At 42.4% G+C, this 20,852-nt stretch overlaps 1 protein-coding gene across 3 annotated transcripts in view; it reads left to right on the forward strand.

The window, feature by feature from the left end:
* Positions 1-20,852, forward strand: part of SMAP2 (small ArfGAP2) — a 34,732-nt gene that overhangs the window by 4,266 nt on the left and 9,614 nt on the right. The window contains exons 2-5 of one of the 3 annotated variants that reach the window (XM_030538709.1): positions 4,332-4,457; positions 5,040-5,128; positions 18,819-18,952; positions 20,209-20,294. In XM_030538709.1, the coding sequence (XP_030394569.1) occupies positions 5,122-5,128; positions 18,819-18,952; positions 20,209-20,294 (227 nt within the window). In that variant the 5' untranslated portion in view covers positions 4,332-4,457; positions 5,040-5,121. The remainder of the gene's footprint in view (positions 1-4,331; positions 4,458-5,039; positions 5,129-18,818; positions 18,953-20,208; positions 20,295-20,852) is intronic. The other 2 variants (XM_030538708.1, XM_030538707.1) reach the window with 2 other exon arrangements.

Genomic DNA, 20,852 nt, shown 5'->3' on the forward strand with positions numbered 1-20,852 from the left:
GTTGAAATTGTGGTTGCTCATCCACTTTTTTACCATCAGGCCCTTGCTGCAGAAACTAACCTAAGGCCTGGTGATATTGAAGTCAGCTGAATTCCCCTTCATTGGGAGTAGGCCTTTAATGTTTGTGCAGCATAAAGAACACTTCTGGTTTGACACACACCCCTTCTGTCTAGGTAACTTAAAGCTCTTCAATAAAAATGACTTCTAATGAGAGAAGGCCAGCTGGTGCATGCTAACTCCTCTGTGGGGTTTACAAGGAGAGAAATAACATACTGATTGTTTTGGTTGAAAACTTACCTGGTCTTAAGTACAATAGGCTATTTTGTGTACTTCTTATTAGTTGCAAATCTGACTTCTGTTCCATGAAAGCACTCAAATAGAGTGCAAGTGTATGGAGAATCTTGCATCATGTCATTTTGATACGATTAGAAGAATCTTCATTGAATTCATGTGTGATGCATGAATAAAAATCTTGTTTTGGGTTCTAGCTGACAAATTCTGTATCTCCTTCAAGATTAAATAAATTCTTCCATCGGTAGCCGTTACTGCTGACCCGCGGCAGTTGTCGCTGAAAATGGCAGTTTTACGGAGAGTAATTTATCAAGATTCCCATTAGACTGTACTTCCCATTAAGCCTGTTCCTTGGGGGTGTTTTTGTGCTCATTTTCCTTGTCAGGAAATTCAGTGCAACATACTTCATTTAGGAGATGTGCAACGCTTAGATGTTGAGATGGAGTCCAGGAAAGATGATCAAGGAATGAGAGGGAAGATTGTTCACTGATTTGGCGGGCGGGGGTGGCGGGGAATCTCCTTTCTAGCCAGATAAACTACAATAAAAAGTACTTATAGGCATATAACCCTACAATTTAGTTCCTCGTCGCCTTGCTTTTATGCTCAGCTTATTGGCTTCTTGCAATTTAGTGCTACTTAGGCTGTATCCAGCTCCTTTGAAAGATAGTGTTCAGCTGCCACTCACACTTTCAATTCTGTGAGATGTTTGATCTCACTCTACAGGCTGGATTATGAGTTCTTATGCCCTCTCTCCCTAGAAGTAGGAAAGAAATAAAGAACTGAATGACATCCCAATGCAGCAAAATGGCTGTTTGGTTCAACTCGCGTCCTGTTGTGCACCCACATCTTCCTTCGTTTCAATCCACAGAAGAGAACTACCTGGGATGTGGATAATAACCTCATTCCCAGTAACATCAGTGCTTTGATCCTATCTGTACTAGAAGCATAACTGTGCTAAGAACTTAGATTTCTGTAACACCATATCTCAAAGGATACCTACAACTTTTTAAACATGGTGGTTTGTCTTGGGAATTCTAACCCTATTTTTCTGCTTGTTGTGGACAGGAAATGCCTCCTTTCAGAATAGCAGGCATACCTCTTTGCCTGACTAAAAGGTTTTAGGTTTGCAGAGAGATAGTATTTGTTTTCCTGGTGAAGAGATGCATTTCAGGCAAGCGATTTAAAAGTCAAGTTTGCTTGATTCAGGACCTCTACTCATTTTGTGCCTTAATAGACGCAGGTAAAATACTGCATCGGGGGGCATGGGGTGTAATATCTGTCACCACTTGTCAGGGTAGTGCCTTTCACTGTAGATATACCTGAGATAGGGTGCACAACATTTTGTTCTAATGAGGAGGATGTGACTTGACATGCTTCTGTGGGCAAATGCATAGCCTCCCCAGTGAGTCTGTGCATAGGCCCCAATCATAGCCTGTCTGCATCCTAGTCAGACTCCTTCTAGTGTCCCAGAGAGCAAAGCTTTACTTGATGCTCTCTCATGAATCTGGCCCTCTGAGGAGTGATCAATAAAGCCACTGCTTTAGTCTGAAAACCCCTGAGAGCACAAGCGAAGAACCCATTAGTTGTCCGTCCTAAACTCTCTCTGGGAGATCTAACAATCTTGTGCAGATCGGCTGTTTGGACCAAAAGTGGAGTAAGAGTCTAAACAAGGCACTCTCTCTTCTACCACAGTCTAGCTCTGCTTGGAGGATCTCTGAATTACATGATCATAAGACCAGGGCCTTATTCACTCTTATGCTCCGATACGTCTGTTAGTCTATAAGGTGCCACAGGACTCTTAGTCTGGATCTGTAAAAAGCAACAAACACAGCTACCCCTTTGATACTTGACATACGTTACAAAGAAATCTTTGTTGTCAAGTTTTTCTTCCAAAAGAAGAGCCATTATCAGCATCTCTTCTGTTCTGTGTTCCCCACCTCTAGCCCCTGGGAACTCAAGTACTGGAACACAAGCTTTGGCTCACATAGTCTGAGCATGATAAAGAAAACATGCTTGTTGAGAAGATGCACTGGCCTAAGGAGTGAGCAAACATGATCTGTTATGTTGAGACACTCCAAAGATTGGGAATTGTGAATAGCTTCTTGGAAATATAATGCTTGGTCCTGGGGCTATGGAGGGAAGAGGATCATCTCTGTGATGAGAATGGGGAGAGGTTTGAAGAGCTGAAGCTGCCTTGAGTTAATAAATGCTGCAGGCAGTGGCTGCAGATGTCTGTTTTGAAGAACTGAGAGGAAATTAAGCAAAAGCTCTGCAGTGTGGGAAAGAAGGAAGTTACAAAATGCTGCTTAATATTTACAGTTGAGAGAATGAGGGTGCTTCTACACTGAAAAACAAAAAAACCCTACTGCAGTGAGTCTCAGGGCTAGTCTACACTAGAAGTGCTACAGTGATGCAGCTGCACCACTGCATTACGTCTGGTGAAGACACTCTAAGCTCTCCCGTTGGCATAATGAATCCACCTCCGCATACGGCAGTAGCTATGTCATTGAGAGAAGCTCTCTCACCCATGTAGCACTGTCTGCATTAGGGCTTAGGTCAATGTAACTTACATTGCTGGGGTGGAGAATAGCTTCTTCATACCTCTGAGTGACATAAGTTATACCCAAGTAAGTTGTAGTGTAAACCTAGTCGCAGAGGCCAGATCAGTTGAGTCAGTCTTGTGCTATGGGGCTAAAAATCACAGTGTAGATGTTCCTGCTAAGCTTTGTCCCTGGGCTCTGAAACCTGACATGGAGGCTGGATCTCAAAGCCCACGGTCCAGCTTGAGCAGGGAAGTCAGCACTGCTGTTGTTAGCCCTGTGGCACAAGCCTGAGTCAGATGACCCGGGCTCTGAGACTCACTGCTGTGGATTTTTTTTGCAGTGTAGATGTACCCTGAGCACTTTTTAATCTGAATCAAATTGGTTGATCTGGGGGGGAAGTGAACAAGATACGCCCTTCTTTTAAAGTAAAGCTTTGCGCTGTTGCTTTCTGGCAGCGAAAGCTTGGGAATGAGTTGTTTCTTTCTGAACAAATGTGTGGGCTTTAGTGACATGAGATCATCATATCAGACTGATAACTGTTGATCATGACATGCTATAAATACCAGATCACAAGATTAACAGTAGATTCTACCTTGCTAGCATTTTCTCTAGGCCACTGGGTTTAGTGGCTACACACCTGCAGCTATCAGGCATGACCACAGTGCTAATATTAATTATCAAAGACCCCATTCTGGAGCAACACCTCATTGCACTCGATGCTGCCCACATGGCTCTGCCCCCAAAAGCCTCGTTTCTCAGGATTTCTTCTCATCTTGCTGCATGAGTGACAACTGGGTATATTTATGTCAAAAGGATGCTGCCAAAACAGGCTATGGTCTGCTTCCTGAACAATTGTGTGGTGTTTTACTCAAAAGCTGTGTCCCCCTACTGGACTGCCAGATTGAAACCATGGGAAGAAAAGTTTTCCACTTAAGTTGAATTGCAACTGTGAGGTCATTCTTTTGTAAGCTTTTTTTAATAATGGAGTCATTAAAACATTCCTCGACAATCAGGTGAGGTTTCTTCCATCTGTCGTGCACTGCTGCTGTTGCTGTGGGTCTTCTGGGCTATCATAATTAGAAGGCCACTAAACCCAGAGTTGTATGGCTTGACCTGCCTACGCAGCAAAACAAGTTGACCAACAGAGAGATTGAATGGTATGGGGGGTGTGGGGATACGAAAGCTATTTAACCCCATGACTGTCACGTTGAGGGTAAAATTGTGAAGCACAAGTGTGTGAGGGATGTCTCAGTCTGGGCAATAATACAGACTCCATGAATTGAATGGACTAGAAACCTTTTTGTATTGGACTAGTCCATGTTAAATGTCTCCAGCTATTATAGGTGGTAAATGTGGGCACTGAGAATCACTGTTAAATTAACCAAGGAGTGTCTATGCATTTCTAACGCTCTGAAGCTTAATGCTGAATTTTTACAACATGCAGATACTGTATTTGACTCTCTTCCCTCTCCCAAACTTTCCCCTCTACTCTTCCAGTCCCCGTCTTTCCCACAGGCTCCTTGGATCCGGTATCGTTGATGGCAGAACTGCAGGTTCCTCCACAGTGGAGTACCCCAGCGATGACCATTATGCAACTCTGCTGCATCCACTCATCAGTTTAAGGTTGCCCCGCACTCCTCCTTTGGTTTGTCTGAGTACCCCTCCCCTGTGTGTTACGGGAGCTCTGCCATGAGTTCTGTTTTGAAGTCCAACCCTCTTGTATAACTCATTGCCAATTAGATGCAAATTTTTTTTACCTGTGCATCATTCCTTGACTAACACAAAATAGATCTACATACAGAGCTCGGCCAGGGTTTCTCTGTTCTCGGTATTTCCTCATCCAGAATTACAAGACAGAAGCTTTTTTCTTGGGGATTTTTAAGTATACACACTGCTGATTAAATGTGCTGTACAAATGCAGAATTTTAAAGGTGTTGGTTAAAAGCTGCACTTGACTTGCAAAGCCTATTTTGAAAGATCTTACTACTTTCTGTCCTTAGAATTTGATAGTAACTATTGGAATTCAATGTACATACTTTGCTTATGTTGTTCTCCATATTGCTTATAGACTGACTGTCAAGTTATTGGGCTCAAATTAATGGGGTTCCTAAGTATTTTTTTCTAAGCCTCACTAATGGAAAAATGTTCACTGTTTTCTAATATTTCAAATAGCTTTCTCTTTTGTATTTAAACATTTTCTTGCAGTGTTAGCAATACAAATATTGAGCTAATACACAAGAACCAGGAAAAGAAACTAATAACCGTGCACTCACAAGCCGAGAAGTGTATGCAAAGTAAGATTTTAAAATATCTACATTCTAACTATATCAAGTAGTGTTTGTAATAAAGGTAAAGAGTCTAATAACCTTCACAATATCTTCTCAATTGCTGTACTTTTGGCATGGACAGTGCAGGACCCAGTGTTGGATTTTGGATGCAGTATTGTAGTAGGTGAAATGTGGCAAACAAGTTACCAGTTCTTCTCCTAAAAAGCTGAATCTAAAGCAGGTGCAAGGCAGGAAAACAATCTGGAGTTACAAAGGAAGTACATCATTGTCATAACTAGAATGACTCATTGAATAAGTAGTTCAACTAGCTTTTGAAAGAAAGGGATGGAATTTGGTGAATGCTACTTGGGAGGCTGTTAAAGACATTGGATGAAGGGTGAAGTCGTTGAGCTAGGAAGACAAAGAAGGCAAGACAGTGGTCCGAAGTGTGGATGGAGCAAGAGTGGTGAAGGTGTGGTGACAGATCTGAAGGAGAGGGCTTAAAGTACAACCAGAAGTGGAAGTCAGTTTTCATAAGTTTTTTTTCTCACTCTGGCAAACAGTTGTTAATGTTAAATATGTTGGGAGTTTTATTGATTGATGGAATTTCCCTACTCAATCACAGTCTAAAGTTGCTTGAGTCACAGCTGAGCTTCCTCTTTCAGTAAGGGTAATGTGCATGGCATTTTCTCTTTAAATTGCCCTCTGTAATAGCTGCTTGTGGTGAAGAGAGCACTAACCTATGGTTCCCTAAGAACAGTCTTTAGCTGCTATGTGTGTGCATGATGAGGCACTGGATAAGCCCTCCAGAGTTTCCTCTTGTGTGTTAGGACTTGCGTCAGCAGACCTTTACACAGAATTGAATAGCAGATGCAGTGTTCTGCACTGCCTGCGTACAATTACAGCTGCCTGCAGTGAGTTGACATTCTCTTTTGAATTCTTATAACATGTTATGCTTGAAACTGGTGGAGAATTCTTGGATTAATTTAAACCCATAACATCTACTAAGTGGAAAGAGGATATCTGACCTTGATATATGTAGGGTATATACTGGTGTATTCTGTAAGTCTCCCCTGCATGACATTTTTGTAATGTACTTCTGCCTTTGAAATTGCAGCATCTTAAGCTGAACAATCAAGAATGTGTTCCTCTTCTGTGCTTCTGCTTCTTCTACAATCACTGTAAGTGATAGGGTTAGAAACATGAAAAAAAAAAAAGGAACAAATCCACTCATGGAAACTTTAAAATTACTCAACTGCAGAATTTATGGTGGCCTACTGAGCATCATTTTTTGCAGCGGAATGAAATAAATAGTGGTTTAAGTACAGCATTACAACTCGTGTGAACACGCTGTCCTCTTCCAGATAAAGCTAAATCTGATCAAGATCATCCTGTAGGAAAAGGGTTCTTAGAATCACTTTTCAACAGCATTTACTGTTCTAGCAGTTGCCATTATATGCTAAAGAGACTGTCAGTATTGGTGGGGACACAGTTATAATGAGAGGTCTGCCTTCCTCTTGTGTTTGAGTAGGCAGCCGCAGATATGGGTCCAAGAGAATGTTGGAATGGCCATCATTGCAGTTGAAAGGGTAAGGAAAGATCAGCATTAGAGGGGAAACTATTTTGGAAGTAGCTGTGCATGGTGAGAGGAGTGTTCGAGATAGCAGCAGCGTCGTTCAGAAATGAGGTCTGGAGACCTGGGAACTTGGAACGTATCTCTGTGCTGCATACAAATGCATTAATTATGCAAACCTGGGGGGAAGGAAAGAGAGGCAGGTTTGATACAATACATTGAGCAGTGGATATCTAGACAGAAACATCCTGCCTTCTAATCTTATCTCTCTCTAACTTTGTGACCTTGGGCAAGTCACTGTGACTGTCATTCCATCTGTAAAATGGGGGATATTGATGATGCTGGATGTTGATGGCTAAAGTCATCTTCATACAACATTTAAATACGATGTAAATACTACGATGCTCAGTTTGATAAATGTCTGAGTGCCCAGTTTTTGTAAAAATACACCACTCTGCTTGGTTTCATGAAACTTGCACTGCAGTTTAAGTAAAAATAGTGATTGGTTACTGTAGTAACAGCTAGATGAATTAGTTGAGATGTCAGACTGGTATGTGGTTTTGTGAAGGTGTTTATCTCCTCTACGTCTTTGCTCTTTAGAGAGAATTCCTCTTAATACACATAGGTTATCGAGACTAAAGAGAAAACAAAAGCTAACTCCATAACTCAACTTTAGTCTGGAAGGAAAGACTGATCAGAAATAGTGGTTTTCTCATGTATGTCCCTTGAAATTTAGGACAGGGAAAAAAAATGGGCCTGAAACGAAACTGATCTTTGGAACATGCTGTAATATCTTTCTCCTCTCTGACTAGGGACAGAATCCTATATTTATAGGTGAAACTAGTAGCACCCCCTGTTAAGATTGCATGGGGCTCTCCATTATAAGATCCTATTTTCAGTTGCTGATAACTTTGCCAAACTTAAACAGTTTATGCTGAACTTTTCCATACCAGATGTCTGCTTAAGGCTGCTGCTTTTTTTTTTTTTTTTTTTTTGGGGGGGGGGGGAGGGGTAACTGGGAAATTCTAGCTAAAACATTTCAGCTGTTTCCAAGAACGAGATTAGGGAAATACACTTTAACTATTTGAAAAAAAAATCAACTTTTGTTGAGAAGCTCTAGCAATTCCATGCTTTGGAGCAAGGATGTGAAACTTGACAGGTCCCTGGTGTCTGTGACTTTTGCTGTCACCTTGAAAAGTTAATGCAGACTCAGTAGAAGCTTGCTAGAGTTCTGGCAGGTGAAATCTCTGATTCTGTTTGTACTGAGCAGCTCCTATGCCCAGATTGAACTGTTCATGCCTGTCTCTACAGAATAACTGAGAATGCTCCAACTTGGGGCTGCAAAGGCTGAGCTAGACATGGGTGGCAGTTGCCCTTCCGAGTAGCTAGGGACAGCTGTGGTTCTGGGCACCAGAACTGAGCAGGGGAGAAGTCACTGAACAGCCTCAATGCCCTAAAATCTGAATTCAAACACACACCAACAATGTGTTGTCTTCAGAGCTTCAGTGACCTTATTGATGAAGTCTGTATAGGAAGGCTGCATTGGATAAGAGTTAAAATCAAAGGAAGAAGCTACATTCCTAATACAGTAGAGATCTTTACTAAGAAATGTCTGAACTGCAACAGCCCCATCTTGCTTCCGTCCACTTGCAATAGCAAGAAAAAGAACCTGTATGGCTCAGTTGGGCCAACCACCTCCAAACCCACATGTGACTACTACAGGTGTGTTTGGGAGCACTAGACACGTGCCTGTGAGCTGCTAAAAATCTTTCCAGAGAGGTTTATTTCTGAGTGCTTGAATCCCTATATAGTGACGCTAGAGGCCTAGTGCATCGCTTACAAGGCCAAATGCACAAATACTTGAAGAGACGGAACTATTGCCACTTGACAAGTAAATGAAGCAGAAGTGTTGAAGTATGAATGCAGCTTAATCCAACTTCTCCACTAATTGAGTCACTTCTTTTGGTCTAAAATTTTTGAAGCCTATTCTGAGGTGAAAAAATGCGTAACCCCTATCCACTAAACTCTCTAGCATCACTAACCCCTGGTTGGTTATCAGCTTCAGACCTGTCTTTTTTCAGTCTTGGTAACTGGTGGAATTTGGTCTTGGTTTATAAAGAGAATCTTGAAACATGTCACTGACTCGGTCTGCTTGAGACCTTCAGTTATACAAAATCTGATGCATTGTTGGACATGATCATGTACATGTATCCCGAGGGGAGGGATTCCTGGCTGTACCAGCAATTGTTTTAGGAAGCTAGAATTACTACTTGTCAGCTCCCCTGCCCTGATAAGACTAAATAAATACAGGTGCAATAAAGAATGTCAGTGGAGCAGAGTTCTTTTAATATTTCTGATTGATTCTGCAAAAATTGTAGTTGTGGGCTGAGCTCTTCATGACAGAATGTTACCAATATTTCTCATGTTACCAGGGAAACTTTTAACCAACTGTCGTGTTAACACCAACAAATCTGAACACCACAGAACTTCTGTGAAGGATTTTCTTTGGTGGAGGGGATGGTGGAGTATCTAGGATGTATGTTATAAACAGCAGAGAAAACAAATGAGTTACCTTCAAATTAGCAGCTGTGCAGTAACTGTCTTCCCAAACCTTGTTCCTTATGTCAACAAGGTGTGAAATGTGATAGATGTATGTGTAAATAAGGACCTGGTCTAGAAATGGGACTTGCTTAGTTTATGCAGCATGAGAAATACAGCTAGTCCATGGGAAAACCACGTCCCTGGAATCTTACCACTCATCTCCACAGTGCAGTAACGCAAAGCTGTGTGGTGGGGATTAGTGCACAACACGTTGGTGCGCATTCTAACTGGCCTGTATAGATCCTGCTGGCACACGCTATAAATTCCACAGACAGGCCCTAAATCTCGCTCTTGTGTTGCCCAGCTCTCCCCGTTAGCCCTTCTTCACACTAGATCCAACTAGGGTGGATTAAAATCTGATTGAAATAATTGGATTTCTTAAATCTCGTATTGTGTTGTACTTAGTTTTCCTAAAGAGGTTCATTCTCATGGGTATAACTATTTAAAGTATGTTGATTTGCAACTAAATTTGGTATTTCTCTACTTACCAGGAGAATACATACATCTGTGCACTTAAAGGAAGTTTATAGTTTAACATATATTTGTTCAATTTCTTAACGTCTGTGTTTGTTAAACTATAGTGAATTACACCCTTGTAAATCTAGCCTGTTGTAAACAAAGGAATTTAGGCGTGGCTATGCTGAGCGCTGTGGTGCCTAACTTTTAGGTGCCTAGAAAGTCACTGGGATTCTCAGGTGCCTAAGCTCCCTACATGATATCTGGGATGGAACAAATAGTTCATGATGCTGGTAAACTAGTCATTCCTCGATTAGTTGGCATAAGGCAGTGCTCCGAAGTGTTAGCACCTGGAACAACTTTTGATGGTTGAGTAAAATCTCATTCAGTCTTGTATCATCCTGCTAATGGTGGGCAGATGCTGTATGTGCCAGTATGTACATTTTGTGACAGTTGTGCAATTAAATAAAAAAAATCCTTTTAACGGTGACCTGCAAAGGAAGAGAGCACCTCAGAGTGACTTCTTACAGCCAAGCTTCTAGATGTTTTAGCCAGCTTCCTGGGTGGCCTATTGTTCAGTCTCCAAAGTATCCCTGGCACACCTCATTGCCAACAGGGATTCTTCTTCTTTAGCTTCTTCATATAAAAGCAAGTTCACTCTTTATGCAAGAGGAAACGGGAGCTGAGATTCTGCTTTGTGCAATGCATAGTGGCAGGGGACTGGATGAGATGACCTCTCAGAGTTCCTTCCAGTTCTATATCATCTGGATTTTAAGAGTCACTACCTCAATTTACCATGGGTCACATCATACTTCAAACCAACTAGCCATAGATGAGGGCGGGATAGACTATCAGGGTTGGAAGGGACCTCAGGAGGTCTAGTCTAACCCCCTGCTCAAAGCAGGACTAATCCCCAGATCCCTAAAGGGCCCCCTCAAGGATTGAACTCACAACCCTGGGTTTAGCAGGCCAATGCTCAAACCACTGAGCTATCCCATCAGTGTGTTTCTTTCAGTTAATGTAGGGTGACTTCTAAATTCTAATGGGCTTGCATTAAGGACATAGTGTACTTATCTAGCACCTCTGTGGGAAACTAGTGAGATTGCCTTGACTGCCCTTGTAGAACAGTGACCGAATTCTTGAGATTCTTGGGCAAACGGACTGTACTGCATACCAGACTGATGTGGTATGAGTGTCCTCATGTGCGGGCTGGGGAACCCAAGACGAAGCTACAGTCCATAACATTGTATCTTCTGGAACATGACTTTCCCCTGAGGGGAGTGAATTCCAGTAAGTCATCTTGTGCAATCTCTTCCGGAAGAGAAATAATAAGGCAGTGGAAAGTATTGGACTCTTTTAAAAAAATAGTTTACAGTTCATCAGTTGGCTGACTGGAAAACAGGGAATTTGTCAGTTCCAGCTCAATTGAAAGTTTCCAGCTGGCTACCAGTGATGGCTCGTATTAGCTGATGTGGGTGTCTTCTTACTGGGTTCTGTCCCACTGCCTGCACAATTTCCCACACATACTGTCGAGGGAGATGCTTGCAGGATGTCTTAGTCCAAGACGTGCAGTGGCGTTGGCATGGATCATTCAGTCTCTGCAGCACATTTCCCTCTTACAGCTGGGCTTTTGCTGGAGTGATTGCAGGCAGGGAGCCTGCGAGTTGAACAATTGTGCGCATAGAGATTATTTCATTTGGAGTTGAATAGCTGAGCTTTCTCCTTCCTGTCCCATGAAAGCATCTATTTTACCTCATCCTCCCTCTCCCCCTCCCCTTCTCTGCAGCCAACTTCTGCTTATTCATAAATGCCTTCAGGGTTATTACAGAGGAAGTTTGCATAAGCAGCTTGAGCCAAAATGCTGTATGCTGAATAGAGGAGGGCAAAGAGTGAATCCCTCTAGGATTTTAAAAATGAAAATTCCGTCTGCATGGCGTTCTTCATTTATGGCAAATAATAAAAACTAGTAAAATGTGTGTGAAACTTAACACGCTAGGGAGCTTTTAAAGAGGTGAGGGTTTGTTTGTTTTTTTTTTTAAGCAGCCTTCTGGAAAAGTGCTATGTACAAGCAATTCTTTCATTTGGATAGTGCTTCGGTGTTTTATTTGTGAAGGAGGGTGTTGGAGTTGGATTTTTTTTATAAAACTGGCACAACTCTTAATTTGCCATCAGTATGCATTTTGATAAAGGCTGGGCACTGAATGGCTGATAAGACTGGTAAAGGGACATGGAGCCTTTAACCCTCTAGGTTAAGGCTTCAAATCCATGCCACTAGGAGTAGCTTTTTATCCTACGGGAAACTTGGTCAGTCGAGTGGTCCACCTCCCCCTTCAAACCTAGGACTAATTGGGGTCTGTGGTACCGTCTTCTGGGATTGCCAAGGACTGAATGAACTATAGAGATACCTACAAGCTAGGTGTTCATGCCTAGAGGTGGCTTTCCTTGCAACCCATTCCAGGGTCAAGAATGAGGCCCTCTGGTATTCCTAGCTCTCAAGGGAGGGGGCATAGTCAGGGATAAGTGGGTATGGACAGGCTTCCTTTAGCCATATCTCACTCCATTTTGATCCAGTTCCCTTTTCCTAATCAGCATAATGCCAAATTGTCCATTTCACCTTAATTCTTTCTCCACCTCCAGCCATTAGCAATCTCCATTTAGGAGATTCCAGGGACTTGAGCATGTGTGAGGCCATGCAGGATAGTATATGGGGGAAACTAGTGAGCATCTGAGTGCAGTATGCCTGGCTCTAACAGGTGCCAAGTCCATCACATCTATGAACACTAAATTTACTCAAAACAACTAAATAAAAATTGACCGTGGCATCAGGCTTCCTTGTATAATACTAGATGATAGTGCAGTCAAGTTGTAACTTTGTGTATAGGAGAGCAGGTGCTCATTAAGATCTTAAAAGTTTTACAGCCATCTGGTGGCTGTAATTCTGCCAACCTGAAGGAACTATGTTTACAATATAGTGTTGATCTCTCTAGTTTCTGTGTGGATTATTCATGTGAACCCCTATTTTTATGTTCAATTATTTGGCAAGTCAAATGTTTTTCTTACTAATCTGGTTTTTAAAGGGCTTTTACAGTAAATACACTAGGCCAAATTCTGCCTTTGGTTTCACCAGAATTATAGAAGACACTAATGAGATTGTACAAGTGTAGACAGGATAAAATGTGACCTCTTACCTAATGCTCCTACTCCTAACTCGGGGTGGGCAAACTATGGCCCGCAGGCCACATCCAGGCCACCAGCCGATTGAATCAGCTCTTGAGCTCCCGCTGGGGAGCAGGATCTGGGGGCTTCCTGCACTCCAGCGAGGAGCAGGGTTGAGGGCCACTCCACAGCTCCAGGAAGCAGCGGCATGTCCCCCCTCTAGCTCTTACGTGTAGGGGCAACCAGGGGGCTCAGTGCGCTGCCCCTGTCCACAGGCACTGCCCCCGCAGCTCCCATTGGACAAGAATATGCTGCTGTTTCCAAGAGCCGCTTGAGGTAAGCGCCACCCAGAGCCTGCCCCAGCATGATTTCCCCCGCCACCCTCCAAACCCCTTTGTTCCAGGCTGGAGCACTCTCCTGATCCCAAACCCCGCACTCCCAGCCAGAGCCCTCACCCGCTTCTGCACCCCACCCCCAATTTTGTGAGCAGACATGGCCCCCCATACAATTTCCATACCCAGATGTGGCCTTCGGGCCAGAAAGTTTGCCTACCCCTGCCCTAAGTGCCCACAGAGCAATTAGTAGGAAGCATTTGGGTGGATAAAGGCTGCAGGAGAGGCATACTGGTACTCTAGAGCAATTCTTGTGGCTATGTTGACAAATGCTTCCAGGGCTGGGATTTTGCATTCTCTCCCTCCGCCCCCCTAAAAAAAAATTTTGTCTAAGGTAGAAGAAGCAAAGCGTTATCCCAAAATATTGTATGTCTTAATTTCATTGTTCTTAAGTATCTAATCCTATGCCTCTAGCATGAAATTCCCAACTGAAATTGAAGGTCACCAGTCTGATTTTACTATGTAGGATAGTTTTAACTTTCTGCATACTCCACTTTCCTAAAAACTAAATTCTTGTAGAACCTAATTCTGTTCTGTAATATTCTCTGAGCCAGTTTATAAAGGAGCTTTTGCAGGTCTAATCAAGTTGCATAAACAGGAGCAGCACTCTTGAAATTGACTAGAAGTATAGAATATAAACAATATTCTCTTGCACCATCTTCTCAGAGCTGGATGTTTCATGTGAACAACTTCCTCTTTTTTTGATCCCATGATTACAGAAATCTGCATGGGGAAGTACAAGGCTTGTTTGCATTTACATTAGCAGGCTAACCTTAGCCCCAAATGTTTGCAAAGCGAAGTATGTCATGGAAACTAGAAACCTGAAAACAAAAACCTTTATTAGCCTTAAAGGAGTAAGTCATGTACTTTCTTCCATGTTCCTTATTACCTGAGAAGGAAGGGCCCTGATTGACATAATTTGAATATCCTTTGGCACTTTACAGTTTGCTGTGTGACCGGCCGCTGCTTCAGTTGTGCAAGTCTAAGCTGCCCTTGCATTGTTACTGACCGGCGGCTGCTTGTGTTCTCCCAATCACTAATGCTTTATTTTTATAGTTCCTCTTTTTGCATTGTATTGAGCCTTGCCTGTGTCAACCCATCACCGCTCTTTCAGCAGACAGTTCCTCCTGCACACTGCAGCCATTCAGTTTACAGCGTTGCCCTTTCTGCCCAAGGGGAGCAAAATCATCTTCCTTCTCTTTGAAGAGCTAACATTATCTTGATGTAATATGTGAACTTGCAAGAAGACCAATCAATTACTGCTTTATGCAATAAAGAGTAAAGGTTAAGGTGTATACCCTGCAGTCACGTGCTTTGCAGCCTACATAGGGTTGGAGGAAAAATGCAATGGATGTTTGATAAAATATTTAGGCATCTTTGTGTGTTTGGGATGTCTGTATACGCTTATAACTCCATCACACTAGTATTGAAGCATCAATGTTCCTAACAATGCATTTGAATCAAAACGTTAGACTTAGTTCTAAAAAGTCAAAAAACATCTTTGTTTTTCTAGTAACCTTTCTGCTTTGCTTTTTTGACCTGCATTTTTTTCCCCCTTCTTGGGACACCTGATGTTTCATTTGCTTCTCTTTCTCGTCTCATTTCATTGTCAGTTTCTCTGCTCTTAGCAACAAAAGAGGAGAAACAGTTCTGTTACCTCAGAGGACAGCATCTGCTGCTACCAAGCAAAAATATTGGCAACTAACAGGATTTTTATAGCTTAAGTATTAATTTAGAAAATGTCAATTAGCAGAAAATTCTTCTAAACGTTCAAGCTTGGGAAAAATCCGGAAATAACAGAGTTGAAACTCAGAATGGCTGTCTTTTTAATACCCAGTCCTAGCTGTTTCTGATCCTACCTCCTAAATGAAACTCAAAAATGATGAGCTAGGGAGATAGATCACTGCAGTTGGTACTGCCAACAAGAGCGCTCTGTTCCCATCTGGTATAATCGTATAGAAGGTGAAATGGCCTTACTAGCACCATGGGACTAGAGGTTACTATGGCCCCTGTTGGGTTTAAGTCTAATTTAAATATAACCCTGAATAATTCCTGGTATTTAACTTGATTGAGCAAAGTTAGTCCCAAAGTTAGAATTGTCTGAAATGAGACATAAAAATGAAATCTATAAATGGAACAGTTTTTATTAAATAAGAGGCACTTGTAAACCTGGCAACTGGGCACTGGAACTGCAGGGGTCTCTTCCTAGTTTTACTGCTGACTACTGTAACACCTTCGGCAAGTCACTTACCTGAGTGCCTCTTTCTCTGATACCAGAATGCTTACCTACTGCAAAGAGGCTGCACGCTTTTCTTCCTGAATAATATACCCATAGTGCACTGTAGGTGCTTCTATGCCATTATTGTATGATGGCTATTGGGTGTCAAAAGCACACTTCACTTCATGTTATTGAGGTGTTTACATCCCAACTCAGCAAGTAGTTCCTGAGGAAGTCCAGAAATGGCCTTTATAAAGAGTTAGTTTAGTCTACACTATCATTGCTCTCTTGAGACTTCCTATGCAGGTTCCTTGGAACTTTGATTAAATCATAGTGTCAGCTGAAAACATTAGTTTTCCTTTCTGTATATGTGCTTCTCAAACTGTGTTCTCGGTGTGGGGTAAATGCCTCCATATTGCTTGTGTTTTGCTATCCTGCTTGGTTGACAGCAATCAGCGTGTGGGCATAGGGAGACCAGAGAATAAAGAAATGCTGCTAACCCTGAAGGCTGATTCTACCTAACGATGGTGAGAACTTCCATCTTCTGAAGGATTTTTCTCCATGAGTTCCCCTTCCTCTGACAAGCTTCCTCCTGAATCTCCGCTGAGTTTGCAAGTCCTCCTTTCTAACCAGATGCAAGGGAGTTAATTATCCTGTCCCTGAACAGATGTCTTGATGGACTTGAGCCCCTTATCTAAAATGTACACTGCAGTTTTCTAATGCAAGGAGTTCAGTGACTAAAACTCTCTGCTCTTCAGGGCAGGAACTCTGCCTTCCTCTCTCTGGAAAATGGCTACCATGTTTTGCACACACCTAAAGTATTGAAAGGGGATTAGCAACTACTGGGGGGACAGGGCGTATGTGACATTGTCTAAACTTAAATTTTGCTTCTATGTTGTCAAGCAGCAAACTCCCCTGGTGTAGGTGCAGTTATGCCATGTATAAAAGGGCTTGTACTGATATTTATTCCAGCTTGGCAAAGCGGTTTATTCTAGCAGAAGTGTTGGGTTAAAAAAAATCACTCTTTTCAGACAGGCCAATAAAACACTTAGTGTATACGAGGCCTACTTTTGTAATGTTTTCCTGCAGGGGTGAGAAATGGGAAATCAAATGCCTTATAGCTGTCCAATGATCTGCTTCTATATGCTTCATTTAATTCCAAGTGGAAACTACTTCAGAGAGCTCTTCTGGTTTGGAATTCAGATTCAGGAGGAGAGGGTATTAATTTTTGACAGCTGTCATCTGTTAAGTGCTAATCTGGTCACTTGTTAGTGGAAGATACCTTCCATTATTTCTAGCATATCTCTGCTTGGCCAGGGCGAGGAGAATTTGCAAACTTTTTTCTTTTAATGAGCAAGTAAAATACCTGATCTTGTATTGCATCCATCATTTTGATATAGGGCCGGCCAATAAAACTCTGTATGATTGGTGGTCCTAAATTTGTTTTCAGCATTGTTGTAGCTTTGTTGGTCCCAGAATATTAGCAAGACAAGGTGGGTGAGGGTAATATCTTTTATTGGCCCAACTTCTGTTGGCAAGAGACAAGATTTTTGAGCTATATAGAGCTCTTCAGACCTGAAGATTGTCTCTTTCACCAACAGCGGTTGGTCCAATAAAAGGCAAATCCTAAATTTAGTCTGGTTTGAACATGGAATGGCTCTGCATTCAGAATCCTGATCTTTCAATTGATTGATTTTTAAACTTCCAATTCTTTCTTATGCACTCTATCTTAAATAAACCTGAGAGATATAAAACTTCTCAGGACGGAAGGGAGGGCATTGAGTTTGATCCAAGGTGTAGCTCTGATTGTGTGCCCAGACTTGTTAACTTTCACACTCAATTTTGAAGAGCATTCACATTACTAGAAGTACCAGAAGGGGAGGAAAATAAAAGGTTTTAAATAGTAAAATATCTACATTGGCATGCAACCGTACATGCAAGTCTTGAACACTTCTGCTTTCTAAAATTACACAACTTTCCCTTATTGCCTTCTGTCGCTTCTGTATTTCTTGAGGTGGTGGTGGTAAGTGTCTGGGTATCTACTCTAAATGCTCCAATGCATGCCTGTATCAGTTGATCACTTTTTTGGCCTGCCAGCCTTGATATGATGTGTGAATTTACATAGTATGAGGTACAGTTTGCAAACCAAACTAGCTGTAGGCTAGCTGAGTTTTTGTAAATATTCAGCAGGCCTTTGGAACTTAGGTCAAGTCCATATGTGGATTTTGGAGAACTGGCTGTGCTCAGCAAAGGAAGGTTATTCCCGGAGTTGTTCATGCCTTGAAACTGGCCTGATCACTTCATGCTGGCGGTGATAGTCAGAAACTTCAAATGCTAACTAATCTTTCTGGAGGGGAGTCGGCATGGGAACTGTGGTGTGACTGCCACCTGGTGGTGGTGAGTAGCAGTCCACAAAGCTCTATCTTTCACTTGGCAATGCATCTGCATGCTTGTTTCACAGAAAGATTAATGTTCTAGTTTACAATGAGTGAAATTAAACTTGTAAAGCTTTCCCTTGTTTTTCCCAAGCATGACCTCCCTTCTTCCAAACCTTGGAGCTCTCCGGTCTGTTGAAAGCTGCATGTTAACCTTGCATCTAAAATCAAAACTGTCTAAAGACTGAAGAGTAAACTGTGTATCGACTTCTCTCTCAGATCACAACCCTAACTTCCATCCACTCTGCCTAAGGTGGAGAATCAGTCAGGCTGTTGGAATCAGGAGAATGAATAAACTACTGTCCTGTACTCCTCTTTTGCTGTAACTTAAGCAACATGGCTAGATCTTGTACAATAAATTTTTGTTTAGAGGAAAAAGTCTTAATGTCAAATAACTTGAACTCAAATAGTCCGATACAGAAATCTGGCTCTTAAGTAACATTGACTGTCTCGCTCCATGCTAAACTGAGATTTTGAAACCACCCTCCAGTATGGCTCTAGTGGCTGGACACTAGCTGCAAGATATCAAAAAGGTCACTTAAAAAGAATGGAGGTTAAGCGAAAGGATGTTCTTGCAGTGCGTCCTCTCTCCGCACCCCGTGATTATTCTGGTTTCACTTTGAGAGGGTTCCGTTTTATTACGCAAATAACCCAGATTGGAGGGGGAAGGAAGAAACATAAAACATTTGTTCCCTAAGTCTTATATTTGGACCTGTCTTTTTTAAGAGAACACACTGCTAATGTATAATCTCAATTTCCATTCTAGATGAAAATGCAAAATCTTCAATCCACAGTTCACTTGGTGCAGTTTCTCATAAGACATTGTTCGTGGCGATGGGGAGTTATGAACATGTGCATGACCATCTCTTTTGATGTCCTTTTGCAGGGCCACGATGGGCATCCTGGAATATTGGCGTGTTCATTTGTATTCGCTGTGCTGGGATCCACCGGAATCTAGGAGTTCACATATCCAGGGTGAAATCTGTCAATCTCGACCAGTGGACTCAAGAACAGATACAAGTAAAAATGGAGCTGGGCCATATAATGTGAACAGAACTGTTGCACTGGCAGAATGGGATTCAGTAGATCTTAAAATACATGTTAAACTGTCTGAGAGTGTCCAGTGGAGGGAGAGGTGAAAAACTTCTTTAAAATGATCACAAAAGTTTTTTCCTCTCTGTGCAGTTTAAAAAAAAAACAGAAAAAAACCCACTAGTTTTATTGAGCTGAGCGATTAAAATAATGGCCTGTAGGAAGTGTGACAGACTTCCCTCCCTGAATAAAAAAACACTGTTTATGTTGATAAAACATTTGTCCAAAACAAGTAACTGCTTAGATAAGCATGCACTTGTCTCTGGTTTTAGTCGCTGGGGCTGCCTCACCGACTTTGGGCTGTACAGAAGAGATCACAAATTAGCCAGACCTGAAAAGGTGTCTCATTGCTCTAGCACGAACGCCCCCTCATGGCTGGTGTGTCGTGTTGGGGTTTGCTCAGCCTTACAGCTGTTGCAATAGGAATCCCCTGCTCAGCCAGCTCTTGTTTTCACTCATAAGCTCTAGCACAAGATAATTCTCAAGTCTTTCAGCTATTTTCCCTTTAATTGGTATCTCAGGGCTTATTTCGTAGACATTATAATGCCTTAGCTAGTAAGGCCTCCAGTCTAGAAAAGTTTAGTCTTTCCTTAAGTCAGTCTAAGTCGGGCACAACCCTAATACATAGAGTGTAAATGCTGGTGAGGGAGAGCCACACGGGGTGGAACTAGAGCAATGGCATGGGATAAAAGGAAGGAAGTGTAGGTTGACTATAAGGGGGAACTTTACCCATCAGGCTTTGAGTTACAGAATAGTCTCCCAAGGAAAATGGTGAGTCTTGGGGATGAAAGGACCAGCCCTGCACTGCTCAGGGGATACGCTGTGTGACTTGATGGGGTTTTCCCTTCTGTACGTTCTGAGTATGAAATTCCTCCAAGGATGAAAACATCCCTCCTGCACCTCCTGTGAAACAAAGCTTCAAATCCACAGGGTCTTCTGGCTGCCCAAAAGTGTAAGGCTCTGCTTATTCCAGTTAAGTGATATTGAGCTCTCTCAATATTTGGGTTTTGCAGTGTGCCGCAAAGGCGCAGAACAGGCTTCAAAGATCTGTCTAAAAATACTTCTGCTAGTTTAACAGAAGAATTTAAGACTCTTAGAGGGTGGCCTTGCACCATAGGTCTGTATGACAGAACTTTCATATGCTGAAACAAATGATTTACGAGCTCTCTCTTTTTGAATTGCAGTGTATGCAGGAGATGGGAAACAAAAAGGCGAATCGTCTCTATGAAGCCTACCTGCCAGAGACCTTCAGGCGGCCTCAGACAGACCAGTATCCTTTCTTTCCTTGTTGCTTGGGGATATAGGAGACTTAAAAACAAGATGAAAAGCCTCTCTACAAAGAGGGCAACTGCTCATCTTTGTGCCTGAGTGTCAGCCATGAAACAGGTTCCTAGCTAGACACCCTCTGTGCAGTGCTTCAGATTTGGTACCTTACTGTCTTCAGTGGAAGAGCTCTGAGTGATCCTTGCTAAGCTCTGTGGAGTATAAGAATTAAGTCAAGCCAGTCTGTTACAACTTGAAGCCCTTGCATGGCATATGCCTTGTCAGTTCATTAACAAACTGAAGGGTTGACTTTCAAAAGCACCAAGCACTCCGAGATCCCACTGAAGCTGGTGGGAGCTGCAGGTGTTCGGCACCTTTTGAAAATGTCGGAACACTAAGTTACAGAAGGTCTCCTAGACCACAGGGTCATAGTGCTGTAAATGGAGTGAGGGCTTATGAGGCTATGTTGACTTCTGGGCTGGAGCCTGGGCTCTGGGACCCTCCCACCTTGCAGGGTCCTGTTGTCAGATGCTACCGGTGTGGTGCTCTGCTCTGCTCTATTCAA

The sequence above is a fragment of the Gopherus evgoodei genome, chromosome 20, assembly GCF_007399415.2.
Source record: "Gopherus evgoodei ecotype Sinaloan lineage chromosome 20, rGopEvg1_v1.p, whole genome shotgun sequence".
NCBI classification, from domain to species: domain Eukaryota; kingdom Metazoa; phylum Chordata; order Testudines; family Testudinidae; genus Gopherus; species Gopherus evgoodei.